Below are 21420 nucleotides of genomic sequence, written 5' to 3' on the forward strand. Positions count from 1 at the left end.
AAGACTGTTTTCTAAGCCTAAGCAAAGTAGTTTCTCTCTTGAGAGAATCATACTGTCATCCTCTTCATTGTTATGGTGGGAGAACTGTTTTTTGACCTGGAAGCAATTTCTCTCTTGAGGGGTACATACCTCTGGCCTAGTGGATCATCCATGGCCGAAAAAGAGTTTTAACTGGCTGCTTGATGTGCCAGTTTATTGACATCGTTATACATGTTGCAGAGGTGAGTGCATATTTCTTTTAACCTTTTTATATTAACTAAACAGCGTAAGGCCTCATACACACTTGGCATAAAAAATGCTGCTTATACAGGCTCTTTTTCTTTAATCCTGCATGCTGTTTATACAGGCATTTTTTTCTTTCAGTCTGTAGAAGCAACTCTGTTAGCCTACAGTGCCTTGAAAAAGTATTCATACCCCTTGAAATGTTCCACAATTTGTCATATTACAACCACAAACGTATATGTATTTTAATGTAATTTTATGTTATAGACCATTTGTATTCAGCCTTCCTGAGCCAATACGTTATAGAACTACCTTTCGCTGCAATTACAGCTGCAAGTCTTTTGGGGGATGTCTCTACCAGCTTTAAACATCTAGAGAGTGAAATTTTTGCCCATTCTTCTTTGTAAAATAGTTCAAGCTCTGACAGATTGCATGGAGAGCGTCTGTAAACAGCAATTTTCAAGTCTTGCCACAGATTTCCAATTGGATTTTGGTCTGGACTTTGATTAGGCCATTCTAACACATGAATATGCTTTGATCGAAACCATTTTATTGTAGCTCTGGCTGGATGTTTCGGGTCGTTGTCCTGCTGGAAGGAGAACCTCCGCCCCAGTCTCAAGTCTTTTTCAGACTCTTAAAAGGTTTTCTTCTAAGATTGGCTGTATTTGGCTCTATCCATCTTCCCATCAACTCTGACCAGCTTCTCTGTCCCTGCTGAAGAAAAGCATACCACCATGATTCACGGTGGGGATGGTGTGTTCAGGGTGATGTGCAGTGTTAGTTTTCTGTCACAAACAGCATTTTGCTTTTAGGCCAAATAGTTAAATTTTGGTATCATCTGACCAGAACACCTTCTTCCACGTTTGCTGTGTCTCCCACATTGCTTCTCGAAAACTGCAAATGGGACTTCTTATGGTTTTCTTTCAACAATGGCTTTCTTCTTGCAACTCTTCCATAAAGGCCAAGTTTGTGGTGTGCATGACTAGTAGTTGTCCTATGGACAGATTCTCGCATCTGAGCTGTGGATCTCTGCAGTTCCTCCAGAGTTACCATGGGCCTCTTGACTGCTTCTCTGATGAATGCTCTCCTTGTCTGGCCGGTCAGTTTAAATGGACGAACATGTCTTGGTAGGTTTGCAGTTGTACCATACTCTTTCCATTTTTAGATGATAGATTGAACAATGCTCTGTGAGATGTTCAAAGCTTGGGATATTTTTTTTATAATTTTATAACCCAACCCTGTTTTAAACTTCTCCACAACTTTATCCCTGACCTCCCTGATGTGTTCCTTGGCCTGCATGATGTTGTTTGTTCACTAATGTTCTCTAACAAACCTCTGAGGGCTTCATAGAACAGCTGTATGTGTACTGAGATAAAATTACACACAGGTGGACTCTATTTACTAATTAGGTGACTTCTGAATGCAATTGGTTCCACTAGATTTTAGTTAGGGGTATGAGAGTAAAGGGGGTTGAGTACAAATGCACGCCACACTTTTCAGATATTTAGTTGAAAAAAAGTTTGAAAACCATTTGTCATTTTCCTTCCACTTCAACAATTATGTGCCACTTTGTGTTGGTCTATCACATAAAATCCCAATAAAATACATTTATGTTTTTGGTTGTAAAATTACAAAATGTGGAAAATTTCAAGAGTTATGAATACTTTTTCAAGTCACTGTATGTGTCCATTTGGGCATTTACAGGCTGAAAAGACAGCTTTTGGGCAAGAAAAACACTTGTCGCACACAAGTGCAGCATTTAGGTGCATTTGGTGTTTTCAAGAGTAAATTGATTCTAGTGAAAACTGAGCAGAGTTGAATGTTTTGTAAAAAACATTGATATACACAAACACGCTTAAACGCATGTGTAATACGCACCATTATGCGCCTTTTTATGCTGCTTTTTCTGCCAGAGGTTTTGGCATTTGTTCAGACCCAAAGTGTGCATGAAGCCTAACGTCCTCCTGTAGTTATACAGCAGATTTGCAAGGATGTTAATATTCTATTCTTATAGCAATCTCTTACATCCAACTAAGATTCAGTACACCATAAAATTAAAACAAGTAGATCCATCTTTACAGTTTGCTGCAATGCAGTACTGCAACAACCCTACCTGCACTTCTCTGTCTCCATATTTCTGGGGGTTCTTGCTGTTCTGACATTTTTTTCTGAGCTTCTTGAGTTCAGATTGACATTTCTCAATTGACTCTGACTTGGAACGATGCTCAACCTGGTATTTCTTCAGAGTCGCCTGGGAATAGCGAAGGAAACATTATCAGTTACGAAGTGACAAACCCCTAATATAAATAAGGTAGAACAAATGATCACAATAGAGAATGTAAAGAAGCGGAAACTAAAGTACGCACAGTTAAATACTTGATGTCTAATTCCAGCTTGTGTTCGAGTTGAGCCAGGAGTTCAGAGTGGAAAAGCTTTAACTGAAAAATAAAGTGAAATATGTTCATCATCTTTAAATTAGTATCTTAATTACTTACTGGTCATTAAGATCAGGACATAAAATACACTACGGTGCCCACTTCCATCAGTATCTATAAACTAATTCTAATAATACAGTATACCTATACAGCCAGATACTTGGCTAAGAATGGAGACTGAGAGAAACACTGGCTGCAGCTGCTTTCTCTAGCTGCTGTCTTGCAATGATGTACTGGTAACAGTTATATCAGCAAGAGGAGGGAGCTGCAGAACAGGAAAGGTTCAAAAGACCATTGGCTCCTGCTGCTGTCAATAAAATTCAGTGAAGGGGAAGTGGGGGTGGGGCTAAGTCCCACTGTGTGTGTCTATGGAGCGAGGCTCCATAGACACACAGCTCGGGAGCAAGCGGACATCGTGTGCCCCCATAACAGCCATTTGCTATGGGGTCATGGGGTCACACTAAGCAGAGGAGGAGCCAGGATTGCTGACGGGGGACCCAAGAAGAGGAGGATCAGAGCCGATCTGCACAATACCAGAGCAGGTGAGTATAACATGTTTGTTATTTTAATTTATAAAAATCAGACTTTAGTGACACTTTAGGAATTCTTCTGCATCCAACAGACATCTGAGCTTGTCAGATGCCTGATCCCCTGATGCATACTGTTTCAGCCTGCCAGACAGTATATTTGTACTGTGTCCTATAATGTGGTAGCGGCTGGTGGATAGGCTGCAGTGGGAAACCAAGCAAGTGACAAACCCAGATGTACGTTGGATGCAGAAGATTCTTTGAAAGAAATAGCAATATGATGATCAGAGACATGGACATGTGATAATTAGAAGTCCTCGTTTAAAGGGTGCATTTTACATTTTTTAGGTGATAATAGAGTCACTTTAATCTGCACTCTAACAGCATACTAGTAAAGACAGGCAGAAGAGACAGTGCCTCTGTATGTTTGCTGTTGATTGCACAGCAAAATACATGGTATGCATTTGACTTTCAGTTGACAACAGTTAATTTATTGGACAAGTATTAGCAACACAAAAGGAACAGAATAATTACAATGTACTTGAATAGACACAACACTGTAATTCATGTTATAATTAATTGTTTTGGAAAAAGACAACAAATTAAATAAACAGTATAAGGTTTAATTAAGTACGAATTCACAAATACTGCTAAAATCTAGAAAACAGAATCTAACAGATACTCCTGATTGTACAGAGGCATTATGATTATATTTTATGTATTTATTATATTGATTCTACAGGAAGATTCAAAGCAACCACTTAGAAGGAAATGCAGGGTTTTATAGTAATTTGTTGTTTTGAATACATAGCAAATACAAACAGGTACAAGGATTAACGATTACCTGAGACTGATGATCAAATTAAACATTGAATGGAAACAAAAGCCCATTGACAAAGGTTAGTGCGTTTTTCCAATGAAAAGGGAAGTTGTAAAAAATGGTTCTGGTCATTTTTTTAAGCCAAGCAGTGCTTTCTCATTTTTTAACTGTCTTTAATGAAAAACATCATCTGTGACAATATCAGCTGTAGAGGGAATGGGTGTATCACTCCTCAGCCACATAAAAATAGCCTTCAGTCTGCAGAAGCTACTGCAGCCTGAAGATAGTAATGTGTAGTTTTATATTATTGTCACTGTAAGATACAAGTACAGTTTTAAACAATGCAATAATGTAATTGCTTAAAAATCATATCATGTTAATTATATATTATTTTATATATTATAATAATTATATATTTGTTTTACATTGTTGTTTATTTGGCAGCCTATAATATTAAATAGTAAAATACATTAAAAAAAAATAAAATTATTTAGTTAGGAAATTGTTTATAGAGTTATAGTCAAATTATTCAGTGCATACTGATAAAGCTAAATTTGGAATTGACATCTAGGATTCAATGGTCTCTTATTATGAAATAGTTAGAGACCCTTTCAGGGTTTGCTGCTTGACTATTTCTGTCTGGAGTTACTAGTTGCCTAGACTCACTATTTAAACCTACAAAAACAAAACTCAACAAAAATGCTAGTCACCTGGTTGTCTCTTCCAAGCATTCCTGTGCAGGCAGTCCTATTCATGTCAATTGGGACACAGCAGCTGCACGGACATGGCCTCTATTCTCAATTATGCCAGCCGTGTGAGCGTAGGTACACACGCAGACAGTGTGTGCTATAGTATCTGCATGTAAACAAGATCTAAGACTACAGATGAGGAGTTCTGCGTCCTCTGGCTAGATTATTTTAAAAGAAAGATTATAGTGAGAAAAATATAAAATATGCCATTTTTTTACCTACTTCTGGATATCCCATTGGCTATTTATCTCTGGCCTCAGCACTTTCTGAATCACTGACTTGAGACAAGCATGCAGAAAGTAAAGATGGGGGGAGATTCAGAAGTTCCTAAATCCAGTGGACTGGCATGGCAGCCACAAATATAGCAATTCCATAACACGCACAGGTTTACCTTAATATGGGGTAGATTTACTAAGGCAAATAGGCTATGCATTTTGTAACTGCAGTTGCCCTCATTTCCCCCAGAGATTGGTGAATGTAATGAAGGTTCACATTGCAAAAAATAACCAAATCAGGTGCAAGGAAAATTTAAGAAAAAAAGCATTTTAGCTTGCACGTGATTTGATGATGGAAACCAGCAGAGCTTTACCATATTCACTAAACTTTGGTGAAAATGAGTGCAACTGCACCTGCCAAGTGCACAGTCTATTTGCCTTCAGTAAATCCAACCCCTTTCATCACTTTTCAGATTCAAATTTAGAATACTTTATTATTCCCAAAGGGAAATTACTGAGATATAGTGACATAAAACAAAAATCACAAAAACAAACAATAAAATCACCAATAGCAGCAACTTAATATATACAATAATGAAGTGAAAATAAAACAAATTAAAAATGTAACTAATACTGTACTGTAATAAACCATACCATCCTATTAAAACACTTTATAGAATAAATACAACCAATTGAGCAATAACAGAAAATCAAACTGAAAAAAATCAAATGTTGCACCACTTTCTCTAAACATAACCTTGAAAATGATTACACCTAATCAAACTAATACTAAAAAATATATATAACAATTACATAAACATCTGAATTATAAACCAGTTTACAAGCACTTACAGAGAGAAATTATATAATTTGATGGCCACAGGCAAAAATGATATCCTCCTTTCTGATACTCTTCTTAAAGACTCCAATTCCAATCCAACAACATCACTGGTCTTGCAAATCATTTTATGGAGTCTGTTGGTGTCGGCCACCCTAAGCCTGTTTTTCCAGCATGCCACTGCATACAAGAAAGAACTGGCCACCACAAGCTCATAAAGCATCTTCAGCATTGTCCGGCAGATGTTAAAAGACCTCACTCATGTACTCACTCCTCGTGTGGAAATGGACTAACTAGTTATGAGCAACAAATCCTGTACACGCCGTAGATTACCTGTTTCTATACCTCTTCTTTGCCCTGCTCCCATTACTAATATTAAGCCCCTGTCTGTCATAGTTACATAGTTAGTTTGGCTAAAAAACGACAAAAGTCCCATCCAGTTCAACCATAAAAAAAAAAGTCTTGTTATAGAGCACGCATGAAGGTAATAACCACTTATTGCCAAAAAGAATGCTAACAGTAACTCCTACAACCAGGCTTCAGAGAGTCAGAAAGAAATCCACAATAGTGAAACACAGACTAGAAGGTAGTTGTTTAGTCTTTCCACAAAAAAGCTCCTCAGACTACAAACTTGAAACACAACCAGAGCAGAACCAACAGCCAATGGTTGTAGCTGTTGTGCAGAGTTCTTTGGGTCTATTTCAATGTGCATTTTTATGGAAAAGCAAGACCCACTTAAAGAAGGTCAAATGTGTGCCAGACTCAGGTCAACTGCAGATCTAAAGCAGCTGTCAATAAATTCAATCAGAAGCATCTCAAACTGACATCAAACGTGTGTGATGATTATAAGCCCAAAGATAGCTGAAACAGGCCTTTTTATCAATCTTAATCAATATTCAGACAATCATTCCAAAAATTGCAGCCAAAGTTCAAAGGAACCCTCTCTGTAAGTGCAAAACCATTTGTTTCAATAAATGGTTTAATCGGTTTTGGTGCACTATGGGTTCTCTTTACACTTTTTATTTAGGAGAGGCAGCCGTAACAAATAAATACAGGTATGCAAGAAGTACCCAATATAACAAGCAGTAGTGTAATACAAAGGTATTAGAGACACTAAGATTACAGAGACTGTCAAAAACAGTATTCCAGTAATATAAATCACAAGGTCCGTGCATAGTAATTTCAATCTTTAACAATAGGCATGTGACCGCTGGTTCTCAACTACTTTTTGTTCTTTAGTTGTTATGGTCGACTTTATCAAACCCAGGGGGAAATAAAAAAAAAGGGGGGGAGAGAGAAGCTGTTGGGTTGAGGGTGAAGTATGCCAACCACTGGATTCTTGGAGGTGTAAGGTGCAGCTCATCCTATGATTAAGAAGCCAAGGGTGCTTGAGCTTTATAGACGAAATATGGCATCCAGTCCACCCATATCTCTCTGGTTCTTTCATAGCCATTATGAGGTTCTCCACTTGTTGGATTTCTTCAATTCTGGCAAGCCAGTGTGATTCTGTAGGAGACTATGTTTGTTTCCATAGTGCCAGTATCCAGGATTTTGCTGCATTAAGAGGTGTTTCAACAGAGAGTGTTTGTATTTTTTAAGGGGTTAAGATAAGGGGGTTAAATGTAATAAGTAGGCCGCAGGATTTCAATTAAGAGACATATCTGTAAGAGTTTTAAATGTATGTTGTAGCATGTCCCAGAAGTCCCAAAGTTTTGGACATTCCTTGAAAATATTCAACAAGGCGCCTTCAGACTCTATGCAGCTCCAGTATGTAATAGAAATCTGTGGGGACAGGATCACTGACGTGCATTGTGCTGCTCTAGGCAACACAAGAATCAGGCACCCCCCGCCAGCACTGCCCCGTCGGCACCTGCCACTGCCGCCCACCACCACCCCAATCTATCTGTCCTTGTTGCTACCACCCTCCACCACTGCCGCCCACCCCCCCACACACCAAACCGATCACCCACCATCACCCCCCCCGTGCCACCAACACCCTTCACCACTGCCGCCCATAACCACCACCACGCCGCCCAATCAAAAGAAGTAACCTGCAGCCGACCATCCATGCACCCTCCAGCGCACCTCCTCACCAGGTCCCCATCACTCCTGCCACAACTTTCGGGAGGGCAGTGCCGCCCCCTGAAAATTGCCACCCCAGGAAAACGTCTTGTTTGCCTTGCGATAACTACTCTGCTGATCGCTTGTTGTTCTTGCCTTCTCTGCCTGGGAAAATTCCTGACTGATCTGGGTAGATCAAATCAGGAAGATGTGGATGTAATCTGGAGGACAAAATCTTTGTAAATATTTTCAAATCCACATTGAGCAGGGAGATAGGACAATAGCTTGGACACAGAGCAGGGTCCTTACCTTTCATGGGAGACCCTCTCTAAGCAAAATATATGCGGCCATAAATCTGTGAGATAGTTTTTCCTGAAATATTTTATAGTAGGTTAAGGTGCAAGTAGTTTAGCAAAAGAAATGGCAGGGCTGACACCATTCAGTTCAAAAAGATGCTTGTCCTGTTTAGTGAATAACACATAGGCAAATGTGAATATTCATATTGCACGTTGTTTTTAAAAAAAAAAGATTGATAAAAGACGCAAGTCCATTAAGTTCAGTGCGTGTGATTTCTATTCTCTAACAGAAATAACCTGTCAACACTTTCAGTTAGTATCCCTTCCTGGGGGAGGGAGTTCCACATTTTTACGGCTCTAAGAGTAAAGAACCCTTTCTGTAATCTAAGGCTAAACCCCCTTTTCTCTAACCTCAAATCGTGACTGTGTGTCCTGGAGTCCACTTTCATATATTTGCACATTGTAATCATATCCCCTCTTAAGTGCCTCTTCTCTAGAGTGAACAATTGTAATCTATGTAATTGATACTCATTGCTGAGGTCCTCCATCCCTCCTATTAATTCTGTTGCCTTTAATTCTTACTAATTCAGCAACGTCTCTTGTGATATGTGACCTAAACTGAACTGAATTAACAAGATGAGGCCAAACCAATGTTTGTAAAGGGGTAGCAAGTATTAATCTATCTCTTGAATTAATGCACATTAATGCTAGCTTTGTTAGCTGTGGCTTGGCATTTTGTTGCCCTGAAATGCTGTACACTTTCAGGTTTGACTCTGTCTTAGTAACTGTCAACAGCAAGGCCACAGCCCAGGAGAGCCTGCAATGCAACCCTTTCTCCACAGTTAGGAGCTCCAGTGATGACCAGGAATTCTCAGGTCCTGACCCTCACTACGAGCCCCTCACCACCTAATGACACAGGGTGACATGACCTCTGGCTGTCTACTCTCTTATTACTTCCACCCTGTCCTTTCAGCTGATTACCTCTTTTTGCATTTGATTCCCAACACTTTAGCCTATCCTGTAGGGCTTTGATTGTGTTTCCTTGCTCCTGCACTAGCAGTTCAAATATAATGGTCTTGCTGACCAATACAATGTCCCACGAGGTGGCAGAAGATGGGCCAAAGAGCAACAATTCAAGCTGTGGTTGGAATTTTCATAAAAGAGCACCCCTGTGGCTCTCTGGAAATCTATATGAGCTTTAACCTGGAGGTGCCTAGACAGTTTATCAGATTTGCAGAAGCCAATGTTGCTATTGTTCTATAGATATTTAGGATGTAATGCTTCAGTTACATTACATTTTCAATTCAAAAGCCAGACTCATTTGGTGTTTCTATTTCTTCAAACCAACAGTAATTCACACTGAGCTGAATGAACATTAACAAAAGTCTCTTTTGTAAAACACTAAGCAGATTCTGCTTACTTCACCACATGCCACACTTATCTAAGTGACCTGCATATCAATATAAAACAACATGAAACATAGGGGTATATTCGCCCTGAATACTGAGCCTTGCTGTTTTTCATAAAGGATAAATGCACTTTGCACTCAAATACCTCTTCACACTTCTGATCACCTCAATATATAAAAACATACATCTCAGCACAGTGGCTTATTGGTTAGCAGCACTGGGGTTATTGATTGGAAAACTAACCATGATAATACCTGCATGTTCTCCTTTTACTTGTGTGAGTTTCCTCCCATGCTTCAAAGACATGCTGGTAGAATAAATGGCCCTAGTATATATCTCTATGTGTGTATGCAGTGCTGGGCCAGGGTCATCCAGCTCCCAGGGAAAAGATGCCAAATTGCACCCCCCTGGTTCATGATGTGCAAGCTTAGGGGATCCTACGCCCAGCAGTCACTTGCTTGTCAAAATACCGTATTTTCCGGCGTATAAGGCGACTGGGTGTATAAGACGACCCCCTAATTTTCCAGTTAAAACATAGATTTTGGGCTATACTCACCGTATAAGACTACCCCCCTTCCCTGGCAACACCATTTAAAAACATCAGATTTTTTAATTGAAATGGTTATGACTTACCGGTACTTAAAATCCTTCAAAATCCTCATGTTCATCCTCTGACATCATAAGTTCATGAATGACATCTTGTGATACATTTGTAAGACAGTCATCATATGGATCAAATTCCAAATCAGATGGGTACCGCTGGATGTGCAGTAATACGGTAGCTTCGGCTACATACAGTATACAGTATATATACAGCCCGCTGGATGTGCAGTAATGTACATACAGTATACCACGCTGAGCCAAGCTGGCTCAAAACAAAAGTCCCTATGACAGATTAATCTGTCAGCCCGCTGGATGTGCGGTATATACAGTATACTGAGCCAAGCTGTTTCAAAACGTACCGGTACGTCCCTACTGTAATCAGACCGCTGGATGCGTGTATGTACGGTAGCTGAGGCTACATACAGTATACACTGGGCCAATCACGGCGAGCGATGTATTCTACTAATGAATACAAAGCCTGCTCGGATTGGCTGAGGTTGTGACATCATCAGCCCACCTCTCTGACTCCAATCCGAGCAGGCTTTGTATTCATTAGTAGAATACATCACTCGCCGTGATTGGCCCAGTGTACACTGTATGTAGCCTCAACTACCGTACATACATGCATCCAGCGGGCTGATTACAGTAGGGACGTACCGGTACGTTTTGAAACAGCTTGGCTCAGTATACTGTATATACCGCACATCCAGCGGGCTGACAGATTAATCTGTCATAGGGACATTTGTTTTGAGCCAGCTTGGCTCAGCACGGTATACTGTATGTATAGTAATACCACACATCCAGCCAGCTTGACCCAAACAAACTCAAGGTTCACATTTTATACCCCGCGTATTAGACGACCCCCAATTTTTGGGGTATATTTTTAAGTATAAAAAGTAGTCTTATACGCCAGAAAATACTGTAACTGCCATTGTCACTACTTCTGTCCATCTTGTAACCGAAGGAAGGTGCCCCTGTCCCTAAAATAAACTGTTGTGCCCAGAGCAGTCCCCCGTTTCGCCCACCTCTTGTCAAGGCCCTGTGTGTATAAATGGGAAGAGACTTATGTGAATGTTCAATATTTGTAAAGCCCTGCATAAATTGCTAAATACCTGTAATTAATGAATACATCTCAGATCATCTGATCCCTAGTTACTAATGTTGTACCCGTAGCAGAGTATTCATACTGCACATGGTTGTTTTTTTTAACCACAGACCATGGTAGAAAGTTGTACATGTTTAGTATGGCAGCTTCTAGAAGAGATGACGGCATAGGCCATTATATTATATCCCAGGGATTGGCTAATCTGCAATGGCTAATCTGCAATGACAATGAGTATTATCTATTGAGGTGATATGGAGGATAACGAGTACTTGGTTGGATAATGAAAATACATTTACCTTTTAAAGTCTGTGCATTATTGTAATGAATCTATTATATCCAGTGATGAAAAATGTTTTATTGAAAACTTTAGATGGTAGGAGATCTACCATGATCACATTGCTGCAATACCAGGACCTGCTGTGTTTCTCTCTCCAAATCTGCACATGGATGAATGTGAAATGGAACAATGGAAAAAAACCTTGTTTCTTCTGCTCCACAGAAATGACAATGATTGCCACCTGCGTAGATACCAAGCCCTACCCACCCTATAACCCCATTCATATGCTGTCACTGCAATGAAAATTAAAATTTGAAAGTTAAAGTTCAGGCAAGTATCTAAACACACAGTAGTTTAGCCCATCGTGTGATTTAGGCAACAGAGCCTGTTTCTGCACTTCTTAAATATTTGTTTATATCTGCATGGAGTTCAAGTTCAGCTATGCTGTCTATTACAAATTAAATTACTATAAAAATATCAAAACTTTCATTCACACTGGATATTTACACAAAAGAACTGTATTTCTGTTCTATTCATTTTGTGATCCACACAGCATTTTTTTGATCCTGCGAGCACTGAGTCCCCTCTGAAGAATAAGAGGACATTAAATGTTAAGTTCACCCTTATTAAAAAATTATAAATGAACATATTTTTGCAGAAAAAATATGTGCATTTTTTTGTGTACCAGCAGAAGCCTGGAAAGCATTGCACCTGTGTTTAGTAGATCAGGGGTGCAATGCAGGCTCCTGCAGACATGTCCTCTGGCTTTCAGCCTGTACCTCTGTATGGGCTTTCTGGATGTAAGTCGAAGGATATGTCAATGGACTCATCAGCACCCCCGCAGCCCAGTGGTGTATTTAGGTTTTGTGCTGCCCTAAGCAACACAAAAATCGTCTGCCCCAATGGACACTGACCGACCCCACCCCTACTTTCCCCTCCTGCAGAGAGAGCCTGATATTGACCAACAACACCCCTGCCCCCCACTCAGGAGTGCCTTCCACACTCATCTTCAAAGCTCCGGACATCCCTGGGAACGAGAATCAGGCTCTACATACACCATCAAGCAGTCTGCAGCCTCTCTTGGATCTCACCTGGTTCCCATGGCACGCATGTCCCATCTTTCATCCCTTCTTCTGAGGGGAGATGCTGCCCCCCTGAAAAGTGCCGTCCAAGGCAAGTGCCTTGTTTGCCTTGTGGTAAATACACCCCTGCCTCAGCCCACTGAAACTATAAATCCATCTGCCTTGGTGACAGGCAGTACTTGTAGTGTGTTAATTCACAGGAAATGATGAATGAATGATGTGGCTGTAGGGATGGAGACCTGCAGAGTGGAGATCTTTTCAAAAAGTGACAGTGAGTGTAGGGAGAAAAACCCTGCCTACTGTCATGGGGGGGAAGAGAATTAGGGGAAAAGGCAGCAGGAGCTGGAACATGTTACATGTTCCACCCTAAATATGAGTATTCCAAAGTTGAAGGTATCCTTTACCAAAAGAAAATGTTTGGGTGCTCCCGTTTCCACCCAGCTGCACTAGACACTGAAACACAAGCTTTTCTTCTTCTCTTACTCTTAAATGGAACACAGAGCCCAGGTACATGCTCACTATTCTGATCTGTTGATATGTTTCCACCTACTAGAAAGCCCTCATCTCTTTCCCTGAGGATCATTCCAGTTTCCTAACAGTATCCTTTATCAGTTTCCTAAAAATATGCCCTTTCCAACCAGCTTTCTCTTCTTGCTTCTTTCCAAAGGTTGATATTTGATATCTTTGACCATTCATGGGTCACAGGGGTTTCTGCAAGTTGCATATGATTATTACAGCCCTTCAACAGGGATGTTTATAGAGGGGTTGTTAAAAGATGTGATAGAAGTGGCAGTATAATATTCATCTTGGGTTCCTCTTTAACTGAGAATTAATACTCACGACTTCTTCCAGCTGCACTTGGATTTGTCGATGGACTTCAGCCATTTGGAATAATGTATCACCTGTAGAAATAAATCACAAAAAATAATAAACACCAAGTAAATAACAAACTGTTGGCTATGACATGCTTCTTAGACCTTTTGAAAATGCAAGAGAGATAACTGTTGGTTAGTTGCTCTAGAATAGTGAAGTTTATATGTTATCTAAACAAAGTGAGTTTCCATAGAGACATGTGATACTCTTAGAACAGGCATTGGCAAACCTTCCCAAAATCCAGGAGCCAACCCAAAAAAAGTTAGCATCAATGTGGCTTTAATTTGATGTATGTTGTTCTCATTCCCCTACCCGCAGTGATTACATACTGCATGGTTATCTTCTACTGCCCTCACACAAATACAAAACATCAGCCATATACCACATATACAGTCATCTCCCCACAGCAGCCAGGTATATAGTGTATAAAATCTTAACAAGCCTTTCCCTTACAACAGCCGTATGCAAAGTTCTCCTAATCCTTCCACCATTTAAGCCACATACACAGTAAACATCTTACCCCTGCCTTTCTTAGATCTTTAGTTTTTTTGTTGTTGATATAGTGGGCAATGAATATTGCAGTGTCTTACAATGGTCAGACACAATGAATACATTTCAAATCAGACCTGCCTGTTGTAAGATGAGTGAGTCCCCACAATCTGAACTCCGTTGGGCATCTATATCATGTGATAGGAAGCTAAGGCTATTTCCTGGCAATGCCCACCAGAAAAGAGATCTGGGGTAGCTTAAGGTCAATATGTCCTGGTCACTAAAGCTGGACAAACCGTATTTATTACAAAGCCAGAGCACCTGGAACATTACTGCAAGCACATAACTTTCTGAACCATAATAGTTGAGAGAAGGACACCTTTCCACGTACAGAAAATACAGCCTACTAATTTACTCCTTACATTTTTTTTATCCAGGCATTGGTGTTGTGCACCAGTTTACCCCACATCCCTTTGTCTGTATTCTGCTATCCAGGGAGCCTTATTTTTTCATGTATGTAATGCACAAAGACTATCTCCCCAACACGCCAACAGTAGAACCCTTTATATACCTCACAGATACAGTTAAAATCCTGATGTATAAAACTATCAGTATAAAGAGGTTTCTGACAACCATCAATCAATTTCAAACCTACCTACCTAAGGAAACCTGTAAAGGATTCAATGCAGAGATTAAGGATGGTGAAGAATTCTCAGGACATTAAAATGGATGTTAACAGGTTCTCACCATGGTTACCAACTCTGAAAATACCTGGTCTTTACCAGAGCCAATGATAGCTAGACCCTGCATAGTGAACATCTCCAGAGACTGAACCCAAAAATGGTGTTGGTGAAGACCAACAGATAAGTAGTACTGAGACAGACTATGAGGTGTCCAGGATATTAGTTGGGAGTCAGGTCAAGGGTTTGGACAGCACCAGAGTGAGTTACCAAGTCAGAACAGATGTAAAAACAGAGACACAGGTGTGATTGGGCAGGGTGAAAATCAAACAAGACAGCAAGATCAGGACAGAGAAATAGGTCAGAAACTAGACATCAACCAGGAGTTTTAGAGTGTAGTGATAGTAAGGAGGACAGCTCAATAATATGAAGTTCAAATCTGGTGCTGGGTTCCTCTGATTACCAATCAGCATGAAAAATCTATGTAATGACTCAACAAAAGCACCTTCATCATTGATATTAAATCAAGAGAGTATCTTAAAGAATGTAATTGAAGTCAGAGCATCAGCACGTTTTTAGGGCAATAACTTTCAGAAGGTGGTCAGCAACAGTAGCTCACTGTTTGCATTTGTCTCATGAATGGTTTCCTTAAAATGTTGGAGCAAATAGTTTCACAAATGACCCATTGGTCTTGGCACTACTGGTCACTTGCTGGAGGAAGGCAGACAGGCATTCACATTAGCAATGGGTTGGTCACCTGGAATGTTTTTTAAGAACATTCCTCTATTTGTCCTGTTCACCATTATCATTGAAAGTAAAAAAAAATCCCAATTTTTGGGTTGTCCCCAGGAAAGTAATAGGGGGGAAATCTTATAATGGGGACACTAGTCTTGTGACCTGAGAGTCCCCAAGGAATTCCTTTCATTTTCAGGGATTTTCCCTCACTTCCTGTTTGACTATGAGACAGAAAGTGAAAGGAAATTTCTGCAATGGGACACAGATGATGAAAAAAAATCTTGCAGGGGTTACAATCCTCCCTTGCTCTATCCAAATTGGAAAAATAAGTTTTGACTATACTTCTACTTTAACCTCCCTAGCGGTCTGATTAAGTCAGTATTTCTGTGCTCAAAGCGGTACATTGTTTTCAATGGAAATATGTTGGTATTTTATTGTAGGCCTGTAATTCTTAGGAATAACTCACTGAAATCTGTCCGAACAAGAGTCTAGTAAACATCCTGACTATATGATAAAATTTGAAACACAAAATCATAAATGATAATATAATAAATAAATAAATAAAAATAATAATAATAATTATAATAATAAATGTAATTCAATAATGTAATCAAACCAAAAACACTGAAATTTGAAATAGAGCGCCAAGTTCGCACATCACTGAGCTCAGTCGCAAAATCGTTTTCAGTGTCTGATGACGAATTTCCTCACGAATCATTATCACTCAATTCTGCAAGTGGTTCTGATTTACTATCGCTGTTCTCTAGCTGGTCTAAAACCGCTTTTGACCTAAAGGGACGCTTTTTGGACGCCATGGACTTTTCTCAGTTTCCAGGCAGAAAGAACAGTCAAAATGCAGGCAGGGCACAGGACAAAGCACTAGGGGCAACATGTATGTGAAATGCTTTGATACAGTAATGTAATACTATCAGATTTTAGTGTATTCAGTTAATGCCAAATTTTTACATTTTTGGAATTCCTGCCGGTTCCGTCCCCTGTACAGAGAACGGAACCCGGAAGATGGATGCCAGCATCGGCCAGAGGACATAGCTGGGGATATTGCAGGGGGGACATCGCGGGACTGCGGGACAAGGTAAGTGCTTGAGGGAATCCCTGAGCAACGCTGCAGTGTAATCCCGAGTGTAGCCCGGGGTTACACCTTCTGGTACTGAAACTTAACCCCGAGCTACACTCGGGAATACCTCCAGGGGGGTTAAGCTATTTCAAATGCAAAAGATATCACTTACAATGGATACTTGATGTTAATATTTTAAAGTATTCGTTTCCTGCAAAATCAGCTAGTCCCCTGAGTACCGGCCCTGATATCCAATTTTAGTGCCCGATCATACTGGTGCAGTTTCAGGTGCGATTTGCGAATTGAAATTGCACCTGAAATGACATCTAATGAATGTGAATGTCAGTGTCTTAACATCTGCAATTTGCTGCAGTGCAATTACTAAAGTGGTTCTTGCATTACTTTTTCTGCAGTTTATTGCAATTTCACAAACATAGAATATAATGGAATTGCACCGCAAATCACAAGAAATCATTGAAAATCTTCACAAGTCTCAATAAAGTCTTCAGAAATCGCACCTGAAATTGAGTTGAAATCACTGGGTGACTAAGGGTTGCTCCTTTCCTTTGCACATCTTGTGGAGCCCCACCAGAGCTACCATTTTTGTGCGTGTTCCTCAGACTACAAAGTAACATGCCCAAGCAGCCTGAGACGGCAACAAACACAAATGGCCGAACTCTGGTCCCTCCTTCAGATGGATCAATCGGCTCAGATCTGCAATATTTTCTGAATAACTGTGCATGGATGTATGCTGGTGCTAAGCACAATGTATGCTGGTGCTAAGCGCATTTAGTCTCAATTATGGTGTTCTGTTGAAAAGTATGTTGTTGGTGACGTACTCCCTGACAGGAAGTTCAGGGATGCAGAGCATCTTTTTTACTTTACAGGTACTAGCAATTACATTTAAAATATTTAATACTGACTTATATTAAAACTAAGCTTTTTTGTGAGTTTCTTCTTGTGAGAATGTAAACAATCAGGATACTATATCCCACCCCCAGAGTGTTTAGCAATATGAGGACACGAAGGAGAAGGGAATGTCATTTACCACTCAGTATACACTCACATGTGTGACTCTACTCATGTAGGCTGCACAAATAAGAAAAAAGGAGGAAATGAAGAATTTAGAAGGAAACTGAAACTGGAGCATGCTCAGTAGATGACAAAGATTGGTCTACACATTTTTAGACTGCAATGGGGGCACAGGGAAGATGGGAGGTTCAGCTGAAGGCAGGATTAACCAGGTATAATTCACTCTGCACAAAACAAATGCTTTAGTGGATTTGTGAATATACACACTCCGCTATATAGCATGTAATGAGAGTTTTTCATAGTCTTGGTTTAAAGGCACCTATATTTGTCAAGACAATTCCTGTAAATGACATTGATTTGAATGCCTATGATGCTTTAGGAAAAGTTCAATGCTGAAGTTGCAGAAATTCACTGCCTCAGTTGACCTCCTTCTAAAAATGCTCATTACCTGGCTGTCTCCCTTTTTAATACTTTGAATTGTTGACCTGGAACAAGCATATAGAAAGCAAAGTCAGGACAAAGTGAGGCCTTCTGATCTGTGTACTTATTCTGGGTCTGTAACTCGGAATAGTAACAAAGCAACTGGATCAGCATGACAGCCATGCAACTCAGAACAGTATTTCTCAAAATGCAGCATCGCTGTCTGTACCTTTTACTTTCTAGTCTCTCCGCGTTTGTTTAACCTCTAGGCTATCATTTAAAGGAAATCTGTCATGAAAGAAATATGTGGACTGCCATTGCTGATATCATTCTATTGAAAGTTCGTTACTAGTCTGTCTCTTATTTCAACACTTTTACTCACTGAGCCAGAGCAAACAGCAAGTCAATAAAATCATAACTCCTAAAACTTGTCCCCCTGGGTCTGAGGTTCCATGTTTTTCGGACATTGGATCAGAATAATAGCCATCCAAATGGCTTTTTCAGAAGTAAAGGTCAGTTATGGTAGTCTGCATTTTTCTTTCACTACAGTCTCTCTTTATCTTGATCACAGAAATACAGGTAAGACTCCACGCACACTAGTATTTTTCTTTAAGTTAAAAAACATGCTAGAAAAAACGCTGGATAAAAAACGCTGGTAATAATGTTTTTAGTAGCGTTCAGAAGCGTTTAGGAGCATTTAGGAGCATTAGCGTTTTATTAGCCATTTTTACAGTACATGTAAAGGAAAAAAAAATTTGAAAAATCTGTTAGGAGTGTTTTAGTAGCATTTAGCAGCATTTATGAGCATTTAGAGTTTTTCTTCTGCTGGAAAAACACACCAAAAACTCTACAAAAACAATTTTTTTTCTACTCCTAGACACTGAAGCTCAAAAAACACTAATAGTCTAAAGTAGTGTGCATGGGCACAAAGGATAATACTATTTAGCTTCTAGGAGCAGAAATAAATATGATGACAAAAGCTTCTAGGATCTTAAAAAAAACGTGTGCATGGAGCCTAATAGTGGAGGGTAGGGGGGAAAGTGAGATGATTTCAGAAAGTCTATCTCCATAGGATTTTCCGGAGAATTGTATTGGATTAGAGAGGCCATATTTTTTAGTTATTTGTTGCAGTTATTTGGTCCCTGCGTGTCCTAACCCATCTCTCAGCTGGCGGGTTCTAAAGAACATTTGACACTTCTCACGAAACTACAACATTAGACTGTCAATGATTTTGTCTTGAAGACTAGTCAACCCCTGCCAGAAACTGAAGGGAATAGTTACTCTTGCGTCCATACGTCCCCATTGCAGGCACACACATTGTCATCTGTACCTGAAACGTTGCTTGGTCACCGGTGGATAACTAACAGTGAATTGAAGGCAGTTTTATATATAGTCATTTTTAGGCTGCATTTACATTAAACTGTTTAACCACACATGCATTTCCACTGAAATCAACGGGAACAAAAAAAAACACACCTATGAAAGTGTTCGCTTCTGTCAGTCTCCAGAAATGACAGAGGTCACAGTGGTTGATTTCTTTGCATTACAAAAGTAACCAACTGTATTGACAGCATGGAGGCATGTGTTTATTAGCTTGGCACATAATGATGGCTGCATAGATGTGTTGTAGAATAGAACCACACTATACTTGCCACTACATCAACAAAGAGTGTGAGCTCACCTTCCTCAGGTAGCCATAATTTGAATCATCCTGCACATCCCACTCCAGAAGGATCCCATTTCCCCTACAGCCAGTGACATGGGTCTGTTCCCACCAGGGGCAGACTGACCATTTGGAAACTTGGGCATTGCCCGAGGGCCCGAGGTCAGTAGGGGGCCCCATGAGATGCCCCTGGTACCTTTTTCATAGGCTTTTTTGAGTTTGGGCAAGGACACAGGGGCCCCATGATCCCCTATTGCCCGGAGGCCCCATAAGTTGTCAGTCCGCCCCTGGTTCCCATTCAACCTGGCACCAGACCACAGAGCTTCCTGAGTTTAACAGTGCAGAAAATGAAATACCCTCCACGAGCTCGCTATCATTTCTTGCTCCAGCCCATGAATTTGAAAGCGGATCACAGTACCGGTGCACCGACCCTAGAATAGGGGCCCACCACTGAGAAGGACATGCTTAGACTTGGAATCCTATGTCACCGGCCACCACCATCCCCATGCCAAACTGTCTGCTCTTCCTTCTGTATATAATGTTACACATGAACTTAAAACACTCTCCATTCCTCTCATTATAAATTCTGTGTTGGCCACATAAACCCATCTTTATTAAATGACTAGACCAGACTCTAAATAAATAAATCAGTTTACTGGTATTCTCTTTACAATACTGGTACAAAGATCTCACACAGTTCAGCATTTAACTTCTCCAGACACAAACTTAAATGTTTTGGTACAACTTCATGGGAAACACATTGTTCCTGCTAACAGTCTCTTTGAAGCTGTTTTGGGACACAATATTGGCTTAGCTAGTGCAACGATTCACTGGTGCAATGGTTCAGATTGGTGCAGCAGTGTGCCTACCTTTAACTTGATCCACTGCGGCTTAAATGACTTTCAGTCTCTCTTTTTCCCTAACTCCAAGTCCCATCTTGGGTAAACTACACCCCATGTTTTATCTCTACATCATGGCATATGTGAACATTTTTACTTCCCGTGACTTCCAGCCACACTCCGTGTTAGAGATTCTGTATATAGCCCTACAGAAAAGACAGTGCACAGTCCACATGCATTTATCTGCTGCTTCTCTGCTAACAGGAAACAGGAACTTTATTATAAAACAAAGACAGAGTTTAACTATAGATGGAGATACAAACCTATAAACATTGCCATCTACTGGTTGAATAATATATATATATACTCAACACTCACTCACACACACTCACATGTAGTTGTTGCATAAAATATATGAACACTGTATTCCAACATTCTGAGCAGTACTACCTACACTCACATACCCCTCCAACAGGGTGCAACCCAGCCCTCAGCCGATGCACCACTGCACGCAATAAACCCCAGTGATCTGGGTGTCAAAACACATAAAAAACTGCAGATATTAGTTGGAACCTTCCAACATACTTTCAAAGTTTATTTATACTGAGGCAAATAAGGGGTACTTAGTGGGTAGTTCCAATCCCTTTCAAGTACCATGCAATTTTTAAGCACAAATTAGAGAACATTAATTCCAGTAGGGTATATGCATAGAGGCTAATGCACTAAATATTGTTAAATAATTAGAATCCAGCAATATCCAAGTAAAGCAGCATCTTTGAAGCTCAGTCAAAGTGACCATCGAGTACTTGGTCACCTCTCTTACTAAGGCCCATCTCCCCTGATTGCTCAGTTTAGCCGGGCAACCAGCTCTTGGAAGAGTCCTGGTTGTGGCAAACTTCTTCCATTTGAGAATTTTGGAGGGCACTGTGCTCTTGGGAACCTTCAGTGCAACTGAATTTTTTTTTAACCGTCCAC

General features: G+C 40.2%; 1 protein-coding gene across 3 annotated transcripts in view; it reads right to left on the reverse strand.

Annotated features, from left to right (window-relative positions):
- BAIAP2 (BAR/IMD domain containing adaptor protein 2) overlaps positions 1-21420 on the reverse strand; it is a 207228-nt gene that overhangs the window by 84177 nt on the left and 101631 nt on the right. For all 3 annotated transcript variants that reach the window (XM_089690996.1, XM_089690993.1, XM_089690995.1), the window contains 3 exons: positions 13480-13541; positions 2589-2660; positions 2336-2473 (listed from right to left, as the gene is read on the reverse strand). In XM_089690996.1, the coding sequence (XP_089547122.1) occupies positions 2336-2473; positions 2589-2660; positions 13480-13541 (272 nt within the window). The remainder of the gene's footprint in view (positions 1-2335; positions 2474-2588; positions 2661-13479; positions 13542-21420) is intronic.

Source organism: Staurois parvus, unplaced genomic scaffold (assembly GCF_062004578.1).
Source record: "Staurois parvus isolate SC_StPar_1 unplaced genomic scaffold, SC_StPar_1.0 ptg000548l, whole genome shotgun sequence".
NCBI lineage: Eukaryota > Metazoa > Chordata > Amphibia > Anura > Ranidae > Staurois > Staurois parvus.